This window comes from Oncorhynchus mykiss, chromosome 19 (assembly GCF_057628025.1).
Source record: "Oncorhynchus mykiss isolate SJ-2025 chromosome 19, ASM5762802v1, whole genome shotgun sequence".
In the NCBI taxonomy this organism is placed as follows: domain Eukaryota; kingdom Metazoa; phylum Chordata; class Actinopteri; order Salmoniformes; family Salmonidae; genus Oncorhynchus; species Oncorhynchus mykiss.
In genome coordinates, this window is record NC_143040.1 from 49,123,049 (window position 1) to 49,142,282 (window position 19,234).

Below are 19,234 nucleotides of genomic sequence, written 5' to 3' on the forward strand. Positions count from 1 at the left end.
ACAGAGGTGTATGTACAGTAAGTAGTGTTACCTTAGCTATAAGCCTCTGCAGGTTCTCCTTGCCCATGTAGGAGGCCTGCTCACTGATGGTCTGCTCCGCCTTCTGCATGGTGGTGCTTAAGTAACTGCGACAGCTCTGGAACATCTTTAGTAGTTCCAACAGGATGTTGCACTGTTCCTGTCTGCAAAGGGAGCAAAAATTGGGATATATGTAAATATTATTGAACATGTATGATTGTCAGTTTGCTTTATTCGCAGATCTGTATACTCTATCCCTCTAATAGTAGACACATTTATCCCTCTATTCTTCCTGCCCACCTGTCAGCCACAGCTCTCTGGGTGTCCTCCCACTGGGTTTTCAGCTCCTCCAGGGGATTGCCTTCTCCCTCCTGGCCCTGTGAGTGGGCCTCCCGGAGTCTCTGGAGCTCAGAGCGCTGGGAGTTCAGTTGGCTCTCCAGGTCAGACAGAACACGCAGCCTGAACAAATAAATAAAGAGGAAATATGGAATAAGTCTCTGACTTTAAAAAATAATGACCACTCAAAGGTCCACCATCTCACAAACACAAACCTCTGCTGCACAGCAGGCATGGTTGGCTCCTTTAGTCCGTGCCTCTCTGCTGCCTCCTGCACCTTCCTCAGCTCCGCCAGCAGAGTCCTCCTCCTCAGGCCCAGGCCCCTCATCTCCTGCTCCCTCTGGACACTGTGCTGCTGGCTGACCAGACCGCCGTCAGCCTCCTCAAGCCGCAGCACCAAGGCAGACACCATGTCCAGGCAGGAGGCTGGGGCACCGTCCCGAGTCACAGACAGCCTGGCCCCCTGGAGTAGCAAGTCTAGCTGGGGGGCCTTGTCCCCCAGACTGTCCACACTCTGCCTGATCAGGGCCAGCTTGGAGCGGCAGTCCTGCAATACCCACGCATCGCTGCAGGGGGCACCCTGTACTCCAGAGATGTCCTGCTCTACGGTGCGCAGGGACATGAGGAAGCGGTCCAGGGCCCTGGCGGCCGCCTCGCTCTTACGGACTTGCTGTCTCAGCTTGTCTAGACTGGTTCTGTGGGTCTTGACCACACGGGTCAAAGGAGAGCGATCACTGGGATCCAGCTCACTGGAATCAGAGTCAAAACTAGACAGCTGGTCCAGCTCTCTCTGAATGCTCTCATCCAGGTCCTGTTGAGAAAAGAGAGAGAGACTATAAAGATAATGTACTGAATGTTGGAGTTTGTGATTATTATTGGGATATAGTATATATTACATTACAATTTATTTAATAAGGATCCAGTTATTATCTTTAAATGACACCAATCACTCAACTCAAATCCTAATATTAACTGGGTATTTCTTTCCTTAAAGGTAAGCCGTATTGTGTACCTTGATGTCCGTCAGGATGTTGGCGTTGGCCAGTGTAAATGCGTTGATGTCCTTGGGCTCTCTGATGAAGCAGTCGAGGCGTTCGGAGAAGTCAACAACGTGGTGCTCTGTGGAGTCTATCTGTCTCAGAGCTGCCCCCAGAGAGCTGCCTCTCCTATGCAGAGCTGACTGCTGGCCTCTCCACTGCTTCATCAGCTCAGCTTGGTCGTGCTCCACACTCACACCACCATCACCCCTCTCCCCACTGTACTGGGAGCTCTGAGAACACTGGTGGCCAAACTCAGGCCACAGAGACTCTGTGTCCTGGCACAATGTCTGGATGAAAGAAATATAATCACTCATAGAAAAAGACAAAAACCTTCCAAGTAAAAGGCCCGTGGAACTAAGAGGTCAAGTAATATGCAGTGTACCTGTATCTCCTGTAGACGTGTGTGCAGGTCTTTGAGAGAGACTGAGTCAGCGGCCAGGTCTCTCTGGGAATTCTGCTCGATCTTGGCTAGTTGAGCCTGAACAGTCTTCTTAGTAATGTCATATCTGAGGGAGAAATTAGTCAGCATGATGAAGAAACTGATCAATTGAGGTTTATTGTGATTTCCAGTGCTGGTTAGTGCAATCAACATAGCCTAAGTTCCAGACTGTTTTGGAATTAAAAAAGAAATGATCATTGCCTTGTTTGGTAATTCAAAAAACAACAGAGTTGATTAAGGCAAGAATAGACTTGCACCCAGCCTTACACTCACCAAGCCGCAAGCCTACCTTTCTAATGCCTCCTTTTTGGCAGGATCCTCCTCTATGACTGCCTGCTTGTCAATCTCCTTCTCGTCAATCACCCTCTTCTCAACAACCACTGTCTTCACAACAACTTGTGAAACCTACAAAAGAGAAATGATCAGATACATTATTTCTTAAATCAGTGCATGTGTCTTTATCATAGGTACTATAGGTACCAGGTCCTACCTCAGTTGGGCCTGGAGGTTTGTCACTCTGCACTGTAGATTCCCTCTGTGGGGTCAGATCTTTCCCCAGGTCAAGAGGAATTCTATTGGAAATGTTTTGAAAAAACAATCCAGTCAAGTATTGCAATTGCAATTGTCAGTCATACATTTTGAAGCTAATGTCTTGTTCACAGACCCGGCCCTGGTCGTTCTGCCACCCTAGGCAGACAAAACAAATTGCCGCCTTCCTCCCCTGCAAAACTAGAATAGTGTAGCCTACACTGTGTGGCCCGAATGGAATTTTATGAATGTCCATCTATGTGGTAGGCCTACCGTTTGTAAAACAAGCAGATGCATTGGCTTTATTGGTCCTGATTACTGTGACTAATCATTTAGGCTATTTAAGCTCTGCATCAGCTACCCAACTCTATTTTCAAATAGAATCCATGTGTTTACACAGTGAGAAATGCAAAAGTAGTTTATTTTTAACTATGATGCATCTTGTAAAATGTACAAACTTGAAATCACTAATCATAATGACAATTTAGCCCAGGGGTGAATCTCCCAGACAGTATTTGCGAGTAGTATGATTGTCTATTCTATATTGTCCATTTTATTTTAACCTGTCCTGTTTTAGGATATATTGTTTGTTAACATGTCATATTCAAATCGAAAAGCATTTTTTATTTGATTGTGCGCTAGGTTAGGCTATTTGATCGGAGAAATGTCCATGATGTAAAAAGTGTGACATTGTCATAAATGTGTTCTCCAGCCTGTAGGCTACAGACAACGCCACAAACTCTTTCTACCATAGTCTATAAGCTAAATGATTTCTGTTTTTGACGGAACGTTGGTTGAGCGCCACAGCAGTGCGTCTCTCCAACAACATAATGCAGAGGAGTATGGGGCTTGGACAAGCTAAATATTTTCCGCCCATCGCCTTTGACAAAGTGGGCACTGCTTATCACGGGGTAGCATCAGTGCTCAACTAAATAGCCCATATGTCACTGGGTGAGAGAAATTGTCATTGTTTTTGGGCAGGATTATGTTAGGTGTTAGGTGTTATGTGTTGTTGGAGGTGCGTCTTGGTCAGTTTAGCTCTGAAAATGCTGCCCTCATCAATCTGCCGCCCCAGGCGGCCAACTAATCCTGTCTAATGGGCCTAATCCTGTCTCTCTCCTCTGTGTCTCACCCAGGTGTGTCGGGGGGTGGTGTATCCCTGTCCCCACTGAACTGACGCTGGATGGCGGCCAGTCTTTTCTCACACTCCCTGAGCTGAGCCTGGGCCAGACGGTGGGCATCCTCGGGGCTCAGGGTGTCACACAGCTCCTTCAGGGCCTCCAGGTGCTGCCCAGCCTGGGCTAGGCTGCCCTCTGCAGAGAAACACGCCTGGAGCGCAAGAGAGTCATCAGTCTACAGATGTCTGATGTACTGCCACTGTCGACCCAACAGGTGTCAACAACCCACAGGTGTTTGAAAACAACCCACAACTCCCAGCAGAGTATCATTTTGGAAGTTATTGCCTACTACATAACTGTCTCTTGCATCTCCCGAGACCAGAATCCTAACTCAACAAAGGGGAGAGGAGAGCTACTCGTGGAACCAGAAAGTTGTAATTCAGTCAAATCGGGTTAAAAGTCAGCGCCTTCAAAATGTCAAATCAACCCATTAGTTATATGAAATTCTCTGATCTAGCATCAGGAAGCAGATATTGCTTAGTTACCATTTATAGAACTTCAATAGATGAATAGAGAGCAGAAGACCCCCCAAAAATGTGCATGCAGTTTTGACACCAGTTCTTCCATGCACCTGTCCACCAGAGCATGCAATGGGGTTAGTGTTAGGTTATAGTTATTTTACCTTCGCTTTGGATGCTAATTTTGAGTTAAAGTGCATCTCACACTGCAAGGCAGCTGTGTTAAAGTATTTTCTCTTCATTTCAAATCGTAAATGCTGCAAAAACGCCGCTGTCTCAGCTCTCACAGCCTACAGGACAAAAACCAAAAGCATACGCAAACTTAATCTGATGACATACAGCAGCATGCTTGTTAGGAATTTCATTGCTCATACGAATAACAAAACAGAGTGGAGTAAATTCAAAAAGATTCAGAACAGATTTTCATCCAAGTGAATATCACACAGACATGCCGTGTAGAATGAATTCAATATAATTAGGGACAAGATGGTCATACACACAGAATGATATGCTTTTGCTATCTGCAAAACAAATTCATGCAGTCTCTACATCCTAAAATACACACACACACACATACAGACAGACACAGACACAGACACAGACACAGACACAGACACAGACACAGACACAGACACAGACACACACAGACACAGACACACAGACACACACACACACACACACACACACACACACACACACACACACACACACACACACACACACACACACACACACACCCTACCTCCCATTGGGTCCTGACAGACTGTGTGAAGAACTCCATATCTCTGAGCTGAGGCATGGTGCAGAAGGCCTCCATACCCTCTGCTGCCCTCAGGAACACTTTCAACAGCTCAGGGTCCAGGGTCCTCAGGGTCTCCTGGTTGAGGGAACACAAACACAATTAGACTGGGTAATAACGGAGCTTTAGAACAACTATAAACCAAAAAAAAGTATTCAAATTTCTTACCTCCTTAACTGAAACTTGTTCGATAGATATGTGTTTGTCTTTGAAGACATTAATGGCAGCCAGGATGTGCTCCTGCAGGCAGTGCTTGGCCTCCTCAAACTGGTTCCTGGCCAGGGCCTGAGCTTTGGCATAGGCCTCGGTGTAAGCCTGGGGTGGGGCCTGGGCCAGAGCTGGGGGTTTCATCTGGAGCTCTGGGGAATCTGGTGGTGACTGGGGAAGGAGATGAGGCTCGAAAAGGACCTGGGGCTGGGTCTTAGGCTGGAGCTGAAGCTTGACCTGGGGAAGAGGCTGGATATTGGGCTGGGGAGGTGGCTGGTGTTTGGTCTGGGGCTGGATACTGGGCTGGGGTGGTGGCTCTGGTTGGGGCTGGGGCATGGGCTGGATCATGGGCTGGGGCTGAGTCTGAGGCTTGGTCTGGGGCTGTGAGTGGGGTTGAGGCTGGATATGGGTCTGGGGCTTGGGCGCCATCTGGATCTGGGGCTCAGGCTGTGGCTGAGGGGGGGGTTGAGGCTGAAGCTTGGGCTGGATCTGGGGCTGAGAATGAGGTTGAGAGTGGGGCTGAGGCTGAAGTTTGAGCTGGGTCTGGATCTGGGACTGAGAATGAGTCTGAGAGAGGGGCTGAGGCTGCAAATGGGTTGCGGGTTGAATTTGGGTCTGGGGAGGTGGCTGAGGCTGGAAATATGGCTGGGGTTGAATTTGAGGCTGGGGATGGGGCTGGGCCCATAGCTGCTGTTGGAACTGGCCTTGCTGGGCCTTAACATTGGTAAGGTTGTAAGCTCTCACCTGAGGCTGCTGTTGAACATGGCTTTGGGGCTGTATTTGGGCTTGAGGTTGGCCATAGGGCTGGCCATAAAGATATGCCTGGGGGGCTTGCTCTGGCCTGATTGGGGCCCATTGCTGCTGTGGAGCTTGACCTAGTGGGCAAGCCTGAGGAAGAGGGTGACGTTGGACCATGATGGGCTGAGGATAGGCTTGTGGCCGTGGTTCAGGTCTGACTGGGGTTACCTGGGGATGACCCTTTGGCTGAGGGTAAATTGGGCTGAAGGGTCTGACTGGGGCCCATTGTTGGGGTTGAGCCTGAGCAGGGGAATAAGGATGAGGATGAAGTTGGACCTGGGGGTGAGACTGAGCTTGAGGGTAAGGCTGGGCCTGGGGGTGAAGCTGGGCCTGTAGGTGAAGCTGGGCCTGAGGTTGAGGCTGGACATGAGATTGAGGCTGGGCCTGGGGATGAGGATGAGGATGAACTTGAAGGTGAGGCTGAGCCTGGGGATGCGACTGGACTTGAGGATGAGGCTGGGCCTCGGGCTGGACTTGAGGATAAGGCTGAGCCTGGGGGTGAGGCTGGACATGAGGGTGAGGTTGTGCCTGGGGGTGAGGCTGGACATGAGGTTGAGGACGGGCCCGGGGTTGAGGCTGAACTTGAGGGTGAGGCTGAACTTGAGGGTGAGGCTGGGCCTGGAGTTGAGGCTGAACTTGAGGGTGAGGCTGAACTTGAGGGTGAGGCTGGGCCTGGAGTTGTGGGTGAGCCTGGGGGTGAGACTGGGCCTGTGGATGCAGGCCCAGCCGGTGCGTCTCAGTGAGTGTTTGTGGCAGCCTGACTGGGGCCCATGCTTGGGCATGTGGTTGGGCCTGAGCTTGAGACTGTGGATGCATCAGTTGATGAACCTGTGGCTGTGGTTTCTGGACCTGTGGCTGAGGTTTCTGGACCTGTGGCTGGGGTTTCTCTTGAGTCATCAGGGATTGAGACATGGCCTGCATCTGTGATTGTGAGTAGGTCACAGGTTGAGATTGAGTTATGGGCTGGGGTTCAGTGTGAGTCATGGTTTGGGATGGAGCATGGATAATAGTCTTGGGTTGCTGTTTGGCTTGGGCCGTTGGTTTAGGTTGAGTGTGGCTCTTGGTCTTTGCTTGGGGTTGGGTCAGAGATTGGGCAGGAGGCTGGCCATAAAGATATGCCTGGGGGACTTGCTGTGGCCCTGCTTGGGGTAGAGCCTGAGCACTAGACATGGCCTGTGATTGAGAAGGAAACATAGTCCTGGCTTGTGCCTGAGGCTGGGGCCTGGGTGTTCCTGCAGGCTGTGGAACTACCTGGACAGGGACTTGAGACATGATTGGTTTCTCTGGCTGTTGTTGAGCCTGTGTTTGATTAGAAGCCTGGGCAGGAGCTTGGGATGGAGCCTGGGCTGGAGCTTGGGATGGAGCCTGGGCTGAAGCCTGATCCTGATCCTTGACCTTCTTCTGGAGCCAGGGTCGGTTCTTCATGGCCTGAGGTTGCTTCTTCCAGCTCAGCATCTCTTCCTTGGTTAGAGGCTGCTTCTGTGTCTTTTCCGGTTGCTGAGATGGAGTCTGTTTCTGGGCTTGTGCTGATTGTTGGGCCTGTTTCTGGCTTTGAACCTGCTGCTGAGCAGATATTTGTTGTTGAGATAGAACCTGTTGTTGAAATAGTACTTGCTGAGAGAGTACTTGTTGCTGAGAGAGTACTTGTTGCTGAGAGAGTACTTGTTGCTGAGAGAGTACTTGTTGCTGAGTTGGACGCTGTTGTTGAGATGGTGGTTGCTGCACTAGTGGTTGTTTCTGGGTTAGGGGTGGAGAGTGTTTTTTGCTCTGGGCAGCAACCTGTGGCTCTGGAGGTGACTGTGCTCGGCCCTTTGACTGAGTCACAGCTTGTGCATAGGAATACAGGAGTGGAGGACTGGGACTTGCCTTCTTCTCTCTGTATTCCTGGACTATAATCTGTGGTATTGGTGGGTGTTGGGCCTGAGCTTGAGCTTGTGGTTGAGTAGGGGAAGGCTGGGACTGGGGCTGTGGTTTCACATCAGGCTGAGATGCTAATTGAGCAAAAGCCTGAGTTGCATGCCTGGCAAGAGAGAGTGATAGGGACTGTTCGGGTTGAGTCCCCTCTTCAGGCTGGATGAAGATCTTGGGTGGGGGCTGGTCTTCTGTGGGGCTTTGGCTTCTGTCTCTTCTGGCTCCCAGAGAGCTCAGCATCCCAACTGCCTCCTGTAATTAATTCAAAGATAGCTGTGTCAATCACAATTTCTCTCAAGGTCAATAAAGGAAAAAGGTAAGTGATAAGAGATGTGAGAGAGGGAATACTGGCCTGTGACTGAGCCACGGCAGCTCTGACTCTGTCCTGCATGGCGGAGACAAGGAGATACTGGAGGGGAGAGTTCTTCTGTCCTGTCATCACCATCACCTGCAGATCCTGCTCCTCAGTCACCACCTGACCCTCCAGCTGCAGCCCACGAGAGATCAGCACCTGGAGAGAACAGCAAACACTATGAGCACCACTAAATTACAAAAGTAAATGACAATATTCATAAACAAGGTAATACTCTGATCTTCACCCAGCACATAACTATCAATGCTTGTCTAGCCCCTGTGTTGAACATGCTTACATACCTTGTTACTACATTCCTAACCAGGCTAGCTAACTATTCAAGTAAAGCTACTGCTGTTTACCTTATTCCTTTGGCACTTATATGATGTTTTCCTTAGTCTAGTATGTTACTATTGGCCCCTGTCTAAGTCTTACCCTGGCGCGGGGGTCCTGGCACCGTAAAGCCCTGCGTTCTCCTGCCTTCAAGATCTGGTAGAGGTCCCGGGCCTCTGTCTCCCAGTGCAGGAGCTCTGCCAGGCGGCAGTCCAGACCAGACACACTGTGCTGCAGCTCCACACACACCTGCTCAGCCTCAACCAGCGTCTGCATCACCTACAGACACACACACACACACACACACACACATAGAAACAAACAGCGTACACATTCATTACCGCAAACAAAAATCTTACGTAATTTGGTCAGATGCTCGATTGTGTTTATGTAGTCTGTCCACGCGATATTAAGAACCCACAGACCAGAAACAGGACCGTAGGCATAAAAAAAGGTTATTTTCATATTTAAAGTAAATATACGAAGGAAGTCATCATCCTCACCTCAGGTAAAGCCAGCTTCAGTTTCTGTAGAGTCTCAGCTGAGCATTCTGTGGAGGGGGAGAGGGCATCCATATCCACTTCCTTTATCTTCCTCATCATGAACTGAACAAGGTCAAAATAGACAGCACCATTAAAATGCATTGTGTTGTGGAAGAAAATGTATACCAAAGGATCAATTATAGTTAGAAAACTCTGAGACCATTGTAATAATGTTGTAATAACAGTGTACCTGTAGTTTCTTCGTGTAGGTCCTCAGGGGCCCAGACATGGCCTCTACAGGTTCCTTCAGGATCTGGGTGGCCTCTCTGAAGAGGGCCTGGAGGTCTTGGGGTCTGGCTGCAGCTCCGCTGGGCACAGCTACAACAGCCTTGGGGCAAAATAACAGCTTTTTTTGAACTGAACACAATTTTCACCGAAATTGAACTAGAGAGCATAACAACATTGCATTCTCACTTTGTAATGGAAGTGTTATCTCTGACTTACAAATTGTGTTATCTTGATAAAGTCCGCCCAATGCAGGTTGAGCTTGCAGAGGTCATCTGTCAGAGCTCGGCTGGTCATGGGGTCAGTCAGCTGGACCAGGAAGTTCCCTACCTCATTCAGATGGGCCTGGCGGGAACTCCACTCTGACATACTCTCAGATGTTACCTAAGCAACATACAAACACCTCATCATCATTATTGCAAAATAATAATTTTGAACACTTTGTTCTTTAGGAACACATGTGGGGAACTAATGGCAATAGGTTTGTTAAGAGCAGGCATGGTATACCCCTGCATTGTGGACAAGGTTGCAGATTAGTGGAGGGTTTCTGTCTGTACCTCTGGCCTCTGTGCGAGCGTGTGGGAGGCTGAGGCCTGCTCCAGCCAAGCCTGCAGGGAGCTGTAACAGTCACAGTAGGAGTCCCAGGCAGACAGCACACGACCCATAGTGCTCTTCACCGTAGACACTCCCTCCAGAGCCACAGCACCCTCCTCCTCCAACTCCTTCACTTGGCACATTATGTATTTGGAGTCTGCAGCTGGGGGAACAGCCAGGAAAACCTCTCTTAGATCAACCAATCAATTAACCATCAATAAATCAATTTGTGAAGAACATTAGAAAGACTGGTACACACAGTTCTTTCTTTGGCGATGTATTTTGGACCAGAACGTATTGAATTAGAACACATTACCACACACACACGCAGTCTTCTTACCTAGGGCAGATTTGCTAGTATATTTGCTTGCAACAAGCTTCAATTTAAGGAGAGCCCCCTCCAGCAAGGATGGTAGGTCCTGTTTATCCACTAACTCCTGTGAGAAAACAAATGTAGAGATTAGTCAATGACTTCATATAGGCCGGCTATAACTTATACTATTGTGAATCCAGTTTGCCTCTTGTCTACAGAAAGTCGTCAAACTCTGTCATTAAACTGGATTACTCACATGCCAGTCCTGCAGCAGCACACGCACAGCCTCCTGGGATATGTAGGGTCTCTTCCAGACACGGAGCTTGCTGCTGATCTGGCCCAGCAGGTCCAGCACTGTGTGCCGACGCTCCTGGTACTCCAGTTTGATCCCATGGTACTTGGCAGTGACTCTTACACTGGTGAACCTGAGGAGGAGGTAGAGAGAGGTGGGTTGTTGGAGGCTCTCTCGGACATTCACGCTACAGTTATGGGAAAAACAGGTAGACAAGTGCACACCTTCTCTTCATCTCTTCCAGTTTGTCAGTAGGCACCAGGATGGCTCCATATTCATCCATATTCTGGAACTTCTGAAAGTTCTTAAGTTGTTGGGGCATCTCGTCCAGGGATGTCTATAAAAAATATACATTTTGATTGAAAGGACTAATGTTACAGGTTGGTTAAGAGGCAATTAACTTTTTTTAGTGATGCAGATTGTGAGATATTACCTTGAGCAGATCCAGTTTCTCCCTGGCCTCCTCGGCGGCGCGGGCGTGGTCCTGAGGGTCCCCCTCCTCCTCAGCCAGCGCCCCCTCAGCCCTAAGCAGCCAGCGGCCCACCATGTCCAGGGAAGCAGGCAGACTAAGGTCCAGCTCTGTCTTATACTCACGCAGCTGGGCGGGAACAATCCCATAGAAATGTAACCAAGCAAACACATGAAAAAACATACTCAGACACACACACAAAACAATATATTTGTGTACACTGTAAAAGCATAAATAGATGATTACTGCGAAACCACATCAACACGGAATATCATGCTTTATCAGTACACCAAGATAATTAAATTATATTGCAGGACATCACATGATTTGACTTAGTGTGTAAGATAACCAGTGTGAGGAGTGAGCAGACCTTCTCGGCGAGGGCGTCCCAAGCCCCCCTGAGGTTCCTCTGTTCCTCACTCAGCTGGGGGGTGCGCTTCATGGCTGTCAGGAGAGGCATCACGGGGCGACGCTGCTCGTTAAAGGACACCACAAAGGTTTGGAACACCTGGAAGACACACAAACACATAGACACACACACAGACCCATGCACGCAAACAGGAAAAGCTCTCAGATAGTGCTGTGAGGTTAACACTATTTAAGTATCAGACTTGAATATAATGCAAATGTTTCCCCCTAAACCATATAAAAGATAGACAGTCCAACTTGTAATCCAACTAGCAGCATCCACATACTGTACAGTACTACATACATGGTATCTCTCTGCATAGCTCTCGCCTTCTGTGGAGTCCCAGCCTTCCAGTAACTCCTGATAGGCCTGCAACAGCCAGCAGGTCACTTCCTGGGTCTTCTGATTGGTTGTGGTCTTGAGTCACAGCAAAAAGACGAATGAGTTATCAGACAAATTATGAACCAAAATAAAGCACTAACCCTACCCATAACCTAACGTTAAACTTTCAAAACACCCTTTCCACTCTATGTAGCCTGAAGATTACATTTCAAAGAACCTCTTCACATGGGAAGTGAAGTATTAGTGGGTAAGGTGGAGTAAGGTGGAGCTCAACTCTAGTATGTAAAGTTCTCTCCCTCTCGCATGAGTTGATGATTTTAAGATGTATCTTCCTTTTAAGATGTGTCCAAATAAACAGCAGTCTGTGAAACAGGCAGGGGTGAAATGAAACAGCTGATTTCCGATCGTTGTTTAGACAGTTATGGGAGAGGGAAGCCTTGAGGAAAGCCTTGAGGGAAGCCTTGGGACGAGGCAGAGGAGAGGAGATGAACAGGGTTTACCGCAGCAGCAGCAGCTCTGGAGGGTTCAGGTTCTTGACAAGGAGCTGATCTCATAAGTAGGGGTTGGAGCAGGCGAGCCTGACCAGAGAATTGACAGATAGACAGTGAATGGGGGCTAGGTACTTCAGGCTTCAGGGAAGATTCTAGATAACATGACAAACTCTAATGTTCTCTCTTCCAATCCTCTTATATCTCAGAAAAGGATCCTTCGAAACAAACCCCTATAAAAAGAAATAAGGCACATCATGGGGAATTGGGCTTCAAGGGATCTGAAAGTTCACCACATGGTCTCTCAGATGACTTCTGAACTATCCTATACATCCAGATCACTAGAACTATGCTGAACCTCCAACCTCAGGCCGTCCTGAAACACAGCAGGAAACATGAGCTGAACAGTGGGCCTGATCTGGCATGAGTCCGCTGAGACATGAAATGAGATACCCTGGTCTCAGTGGAAATAATTACTGCCACTCTGATTTTTAAGGTGGGGAACAGCAACACACCCTCCTGTAGCTCAGGGCTGGCAGCAACCGAACAGGGAAAACAGGGTGAACTGGTTGTAAAACAACCTAATTTTTCCTCTGACTTTAATCACTCTGACATTTAGAGGTAATCTTGGCTTTGAGTAATTAAATTGTTTTCTAAAGGAAGACAGTATTCTATACAGCTCTGTTGGTATGCCTGGAATAGGTGTCATGTGTTTGTTTGTACTGCAGGTATGTTGCCATTGTGGACAGCATTGTGTTTGATTGATATTTTATATTGAGTAATGTATAGGGTATTCGTTGTTGGTGGTAAAGTATAGCTGTACAGTTGTCCCTGGGGTACTACAAACCTGAGGCCACTGACGTCACAAAAATGTAGTACAAGAGACATTACTTCTGTTTCAAAACATACTAGTTACTGAGAAAACTGTTTTTTAAGTCATTTTTAAACTTCAAACCAAAGTAGAACTCCGTAGCAGTGGGGGAGGTGCTGATTGGGAATTAATTTCAGATGTCTTACATGATGTAACATGTTTCACAGAAGTCTGAGAGGTGAAATAAACAGTGCTGTAGGCAAAGTGAGGGATAGGCTACCTGGCGCAGAGGGGAGGCAGCGATGGCAGGAGTGAAGTGAGTGGGCAGGTTGACAGGAGAGAGGCTTTTAGGAGGAGTCATATAGTACATCTGAATAGATACAACAGAGAGTGAAGAATAGAAAAGGTGAGGTAGAAGAAACAGAATTCAAGTGAGAAGAATTTAGATTATACTGAAGAGTCACAACAAGGAGCCACAGTACACAGTGAACCTGAGGAAAGCCAAAACAAAAGTGGAGCAGATAGGACGTGCTTCTACATCTGCATTGCTTGCTGTTTGGGGTTTTAGACTGTGTTTCTGTATGAGTACTTTGTGACATCTGCTGTTGTAAAAAGGGCTTTATAAATACATTTGATTAGATTAGCTATGAGCAGTGTTACAAAAATAATTTCAAATAAAAGGCCATTAAAAGAGAGTGAGTAGATGACAGTGTGGTACAAACCTGCATGTCATCCTCTGTCACAGGCATGTCTCTGGAGTACTGGAGGAACTGGGACACGTAGGTCATGATGGACTTCTCATCTGGGTCTCTCACATCGACATCTACACCAAGAAAAGTTCCTTGAGAAATTCACACTTTTGGCCAAAGCAGCTGAGACAAACAGTATATATTTTGATGCACTAAAGTGGCTTTCCAAAGCCCTGTTTATACCTGGTGCATACAGGGGAGGCACCAGCTAATCTGATCACAATGTGGACACAGTGGACGTATAAGAGACACATTTCAATACAATGTGTAGACTTGACAAACCTTGATACATGAAACATGAAACTCACATGTTAGCAAGGTAGTGTAAATGAGGCTTAAAAAGCACAACAACAGAGTACATATCTGATTTAACCAGGGAACTGAGCTAGACATCAGATGTCACCCCTCCCCCTAGGTTATGTGAACACCACCCACACACCATCGGGCTCCAGTAGTCTGGGGATGCGCAGCTCGCGCTCGGCAGTGCGGAAGGCCTCCTCCAGGTTCTGCCGGTTAGTTCTGGTTCTGGCCTTGGACAGGTCCACCAGGTCAGGTCTCAGGGCATACAGGATGGACAAGAAGAGCACACCGCTCCGCCAACTGGCCTTGAAGTCCTTCACATTCAGAGTACAGCCAGCCCTATGGAGGGTGCCACATTATATAATAATGGCAATAATGGCAACAGACAGAACACCCTTTCATCAGTGAATGTCAATGTGTGTGATTTTGTGTAGAGGCATTAGGTCTCATCAGGAACCAAAACAATAACATCTTGAGATTAATTTGGACAGTGAATATGAGAGGTGTGAGGGCTTAAACGGGAGGGTGAGGGCCTGAGGGCCGAGGGCCTAAACAGGGAAGGGGGCTCACTTGTGGCACTGTTCCCTGACCCAGAGCAGCAGAGCTTTCTTGGCAGAGACGCGGAAACGCTGGTGTAGGGGGGAGCCCCTGGGGGGCACGGGGCTGTTGCTAGTAGAGCGGGCCGACAGGGTGGAGCGAGAGTCCAGGCTGGCCAGTGACTCCAGAGAGGACTGACGGGAGCTGAACGACAGGCTGCTGGCCAGCTCCTCAATCTGCAGGAAGAAAAGTTTAGTAAAGTAGCCCAGCCGGGAACAATAGACAAAAACTACAACAACAATGTATTACCGTGGACATGTAGCTCCTGCATACATTTTCTCATAAAAGCAAGTATCTAAGAGTGATTACAGCTGATTCTGACTGAGACTCACATGATACTGCATAATGATTGTCCAGATCAAGCCTAGGATGATGGATGGTTTGCCGTCAATGATGTCGGGAATGTTAATGTTGACCAGTTTGATCTGTGTGAGGAGGGCAGCTTAACATTATCAGCGGTTCAACACAAATGGCTTTGCAACTCACATGAGCTTGGAACCAAAGCACGAAAACTCTTACCGATTTCTTCTTCAAGAAGGACAGGGCTGTTTCAATGTTGCTCCTGTGCTGAAAGATGCCTCTGCCTCTCTCCCGACTCTACAATAGACAACAACAGACATCAGAACCATAGACAAAGGCAAAGGGCACAAGAGATGACAGAGGGCCATAGATACCTACAATGAAATGAGGGAGAGGAGAGGAAAATAGAAAATAAGTTATTGTGAGGAAAGGGTTGATGCTGATGTACAGGGTTAAGAGAAAAGGAAAAATACAGTCCCAGAAAAAGAGGGGGAGACACTACAGCAGGTGCTCCTTGTCTATTTAGGACTAGCCTTCCAAGAGTTCACTTGAGATGAACTTGTAATGTATCTACGGTAGAGTGTGTTAAGAGTTAATCTGTGACAGAGATAGAGACTTACCATCCGCTGGCCACTCATCACCTCCAGCAGGTCCAGCAGCTTGGACCCGTCCCGGAAATCATTGAACAGGTCCAACACCATGCACGGGGGAATCCTCTGAGACAAGACCACAGAACAGCTGCTGTTAGTCTCTTTCATAAGACATAGTGACTAATACTAAACAACCCACAGCGGTATGTGGGTCCATGTCAACCCACAGCGGTATGTGGATCCATGTCAACCCACAGCGGTATGTGGGTCCATGTCAACCCACAGCGGTATGTGGATCCATGTCAACCCACAGCGGTATGTGGGTCCATGTCAACCCACAGTGGTATGTGGGTCCATGTCAACCCACAGCGGTATGTGGGTCCATATCAACCCACAGCGGTATGTGGGTCCATGTCAACCCACAGCGGTATGTGGGTCCATGTCAACCCACAGCGGTATGTGGGTCCATGTCAACCCACAGCGGTATGTGGATCCATGTCAACCCACAGGCAGACCATTCCATAAAAATGGAGCTCTATAGGAGAAAGCCCTGCCTCCAGCTGTTTGCTTAGAAATGTGAAGGTGAACGGAAAGGCTCTGGAGCAACGAACTGCCCTTGCTGTCTCTGCCTGGCCGGTTCCCCTCTTTCCACTGGGATTCTCTGCCTCTAACCCTATTACAGGGGCTGAGTCACTGGCTTACTGGTGCTTTCATGCCGTCCCTAGTAGGGGTGCGTCACTGGAGTGGGTTGAGTCACTGATGTGATCTTCCTGTCTGGGTTGGCGCCCCCCTTTGGGTTGTGCCGTGGCGGAGATCTTTGTGGGCTATACGTGGCCTTGTCTCAGGATGGTAAGTTGGTGGTTGAAGATATCCCTCTAGTGGTGTGGGGGCTGTGCTTTGGCAAAGTGGGTGGGGTTATATCCTTCCTGTTTGGCCCTGTCCGGGGGTATCATCGGATGGGACCACAGTGTCTCCTGACCCCTCCTGTCTCAGCCTTCAGTATTTATACTGCAGTAGTTTATGTGTCGGGGGGCTAGGGTCAGTTTGTTATATCTGGAGTACTTCTCCTGTCTTATCCGGTGTCCTGTGTGAATTTAAGTATGCTCTCTCTAATTCTCTCTTTCTTTCTCTCTCTCGGAGGACCTGAGCCCTAGGACCATGCCTCAGGACTACCTGGCATGATGACTCCTTGCTGTCCCCAGTCCACCTGGCCGTGCTGCTGCTCCAGTTTCAACTGTTCTGCCCGCGGCTATAGAATCCTGACCTGTTCACCGGAGTGCTACCTGTCCCAGACCTATTATTTGACCATGCTGGTCATTTATGAACATTTGAACATCTTGACCATTTTCTGTTATAATCTCCACCCAGCACAGCCAGAAGAGGACCCACCCCTCATAGCCTGGTTCCTCTCTAGGTTTCTTCCTAGATTTTGGCCTTTCTAGGGAGTTTTTCCTAGCCACGGGGCTTCTACACCTGCATTGCTTGCTGTTTGGGGTTTTAGGCTGGGTTTCTGTACAGCACTTTGAGATATCAGCTGATGTACGAAGGGCTATATAAATACATTTGATTTGATTTTGTGTGCTGGCCAGACTCCACGGGGTGGGAGGGCTGGGGGGGACTTCTGTTGCTGTCTGTCTGTGTGTGCTCTCTAAACCACGCTCCAAGGGGCTATATTTACATGATTCCACCCTGCCCCTCCCCTGACGCATGCACAACTGACCTCTACCATGAGCAGGAGATCAACACAACCCTTCTCTCCAGGTGGATGAGTGAGTGAGTGAGTGAGTGAGTGAGTGAGTGAGTGAGTGAGTGAGTGAGTGAGTGAGTGAGTGAGTAAGTGTGAGTGAGTGAGTGAGGCGTGCTAGTGGAAGACATACAGTATTGCAGACAGTGTTACCTTTGAGAGCTGAGCATTGATCCAGTTGGTGAAGGTTCTCTTCTGAATTTGCTCTTGCTCCACTATGAAAGGGAGAGGCAAAAGAAATATGACAATATTGTATCATATTTTACATAAATAAACACCCAAGAGTACATATGTGATGCATTCAAATCCTGAAATATAGCAGCAATACGTTTTCTTTAATATACAAACCTTCAGTAAGGCTCAAGGTGCTGCCAGAGGGTTCCTAGCTTTTTAAACACGCCACAATCATGGTCACATGTCTAACATGCTGCTGAACACATCCAATAACTTCCCTCTTACCCATTTAAAGTTATATCGGCCAGGTAGCCTAGTGATTAGAGTGTTGGGCTAGTAACCCAAAGGTTGCAAGATCAAATCCCCAAGCTGACAAGGTAAACAATCTGCTGTTCTGCCCCTGAACAAGGCAGTTAACCCACTGTTTCTAGGCTGTCATTGAAAATAAGAATTTGTTCTTAACTGACTTGCCTAGTTAAATAAAGTTAAAAATATAAACTTCCAGCTTTACTGGCAGAGGCCCACTCACCATTATATATCTCAACAAAGTCCATCAGGTCCATGACTGAGTGAAGCATCCCAACATTAGTCAACTATCCCCAGCTTCTCACAAACACCTCAAACATAGTATATTCCACTTCCTCTGTGACAGATCTTCTTTACCTTCAACTGTCTTCAAAATAGGTCCTTGATATCAGAATGGTGATGTGTTCATCTGATACTTGCTCTTTCTAGCCCACTTGATGTAGGCCCCCTGTACTATTGTGCACCACTAAACTACTCCATGGTAAGCCCCTATCCAAGTCATCCCAGTCTTTTCTACTGAGCTCTGTGATAAAAGGACAGAGACTGATAGACCCATTAAGCTGTTTTACAGAATGCCAGTCTTGGCTCCAGTCGGTGTCTAATGTTAATTATAAGGACCTGCTCCAAGTGTGTGACTCAGGTCTATTCCTGTTTCTGGAAGGATGTGGACTGTGGTGTGAGGGGATGACAGAGGCTCGCCTCATAGGAGACTGTTACTGATTACTGCCGAGGTGTGGTGGTCTCTCAGGTGCTTATAGCTGCCAAAGCATCACCCAAGTGGGTGCTACACATTCAGTGGTGGATTTTCCAGCCTACCTACAGAGGAGGAGTAAGCCTAGCTGTGAACTTCAGAGACAGGTCACTGATGAAAAGCTCCGGGCCTGCCTGTCTGACTGATGTTTCTCCCTCCCTGGCCGTACCATCGAAGTCACTTCCAATCAAACTATTCATTTTCTGAATTGCAACATCCGCATCGAGCTAAAGGCTAGAGCTGCCGCTTTCAAGGAGCGGGAGACTAATCCAGATGCTTGTAAGAAATCCGGCTATGCCCTCAGACGAACCATCAAACAAGCAAAGCGTCAATACAGGATTAAGATTGAATCCTACTACACCGGCTCTGATGCTCGTCGGATGTGGCAGGGCTTGAAAACAATGATGGACTACAAAGGGAAACCCAGACGCGAACTGCCCAGTGACGCGAGCCTACCAGACGAGTTAAATGCCTTTTATGCTCGCTTCGATGCAAGCAACACTGAAGCATGCATGAGAGCACCAGCTGTTCTGGATGACTGTGTGATAACGCTCTCGGTAGCCTAACAAAACCTTTAAACAGGTCAAAATTCACAAAGCCGCTGGGCCAGACGGATTACCAGGACGTGTACTCAAAGCATGCGTGGACCAACTGTCAAGTGTCTTCACTGACATTTTCAACCTCTCCCTGACCGAGTCTGTAATACCTACATGTTTCAAGCAGACAACCATAGTCCCTGTGCCCAAGGAAGTGAAGGGAACCTGCCTAAATGATTACCGCCTTGTGGCACTCATTTCGGTAGCCATAAAGTGCTTTGAAAGGCTGGTCATGGCTCACATCA

The 19,234-nt window shown here is 48.1% G+C and overlaps 1 protein-coding gene across 20 annotated transcripts in view; it reads right to left on the bottom strand.

Annotated features, from left to right (window-relative positions):
- The window catches only part of syne2b (spectrin repeat containing, nuclear envelope 2b), a 146,419-nt gene that overhangs the window by 114,494 nt on the left and 12,691 nt on the right, over positions 1-19,234 (bottom strand). For 13 of the 20 annotated variants that reach the window (XR_016488962.1, XM_090211244.1, XM_090211250.1 and 10 more), the window contains exons 3-34: positions 17,316-17,377; positions 15,449-15,544; positions 15,048-15,125; positions 14,861-14,953; positions 14,502-14,704; positions 14,071-14,270; positions 13,605-13,705; positions 13,163-13,252; positions 12,084-12,161; positions 11,545-11,658; positions 11,203-11,340; positions 10,797-10,961; positions 10,588-10,700; positions 10,328-10,496; positions 10,099-10,195; positions 9,722-9,921; positions 9,384-9,548; positions 9,130-9,267; positions 8,901-9,002; positions 8,500-8,676; positions 8,065-8,223; positions 4,965-7,964; positions 4,740-4,874; positions 4,162-4,287; positions 3,494-3,690; positions 2,324-2,405; positions 2,123-2,238; positions 1,777-1,900; positions 1,367-1,681; positions 570-1,165; positions 319-477; positions 32-182 (exon numbers count right to left, since the gene is read on the bottom strand). Coding sequence is in view for 19 of the 20 variants with exons in the window: in XM_090211244.1 (XP_090067370.1) it covers positions 32-182; positions 319-477; positions 570-1,165; positions 1,367-1,681; positions 1,777-1,900; positions 2,123-2,238; positions 2,324-2,405; positions 3,494-3,690; positions 4,162-4,287; positions 4,740-4,874; positions 4,965-7,964; positions 8,065-8,223; positions 8,500-8,676; positions 8,901-9,002; positions 9,130-9,267; positions 9,384-9,548; positions 9,722-9,921; positions 10,099-10,195; positions 10,328-10,496; positions 10,588-10,700; positions 10,797-10,961; positions 11,203-11,340; positions 11,545-11,658; positions 12,084-12,161; positions 13,163-13,252; positions 13,605-13,705; positions 14,071-14,270; positions 14,502-14,704; positions 14,861-14,953; positions 15,048-15,125; positions 15,449-15,544; positions 17,316-17,377 (7,739 nt within the window). In the remaining variant the exon portion in view is untranslated. Of the gene's footprint in view, positions 1-31; positions 183-318; positions 478-569; positions 1,166-1,366; positions 1,682-1,776; positions 1,901-2,122; positions 2,239-2,323; positions 2,406-3,493; positions 3,691-4,161; positions 4,288-4,739; positions 4,875-4,964; positions 7,965-8,064; positions 8,224-8,499; positions 8,677-8,900; positions 9,003-9,129; positions 9,268-9,383; positions 9,549-9,721; positions 9,922-10,098; positions 10,196-10,327; positions 10,497-10,587; positions 10,701-10,796; positions 10,962-11,202; positions 11,341-11,544; positions 11,659-12,083; positions 12,162-13,162; positions 13,253-13,604; positions 13,706-14,070; positions 14,271-14,501; positions 14,705-14,860; positions 14,954-15,047; positions 15,126-15,448; positions 15,545-17,315; positions 17,378-17,865; positions 18,221-19,234 lie in introns of those variants that run through there. The other 7 variants (XM_090211248.1, XM_090211254.1, XM_090211255.1 and 4 more) reach the window with 5 other exon arrangements.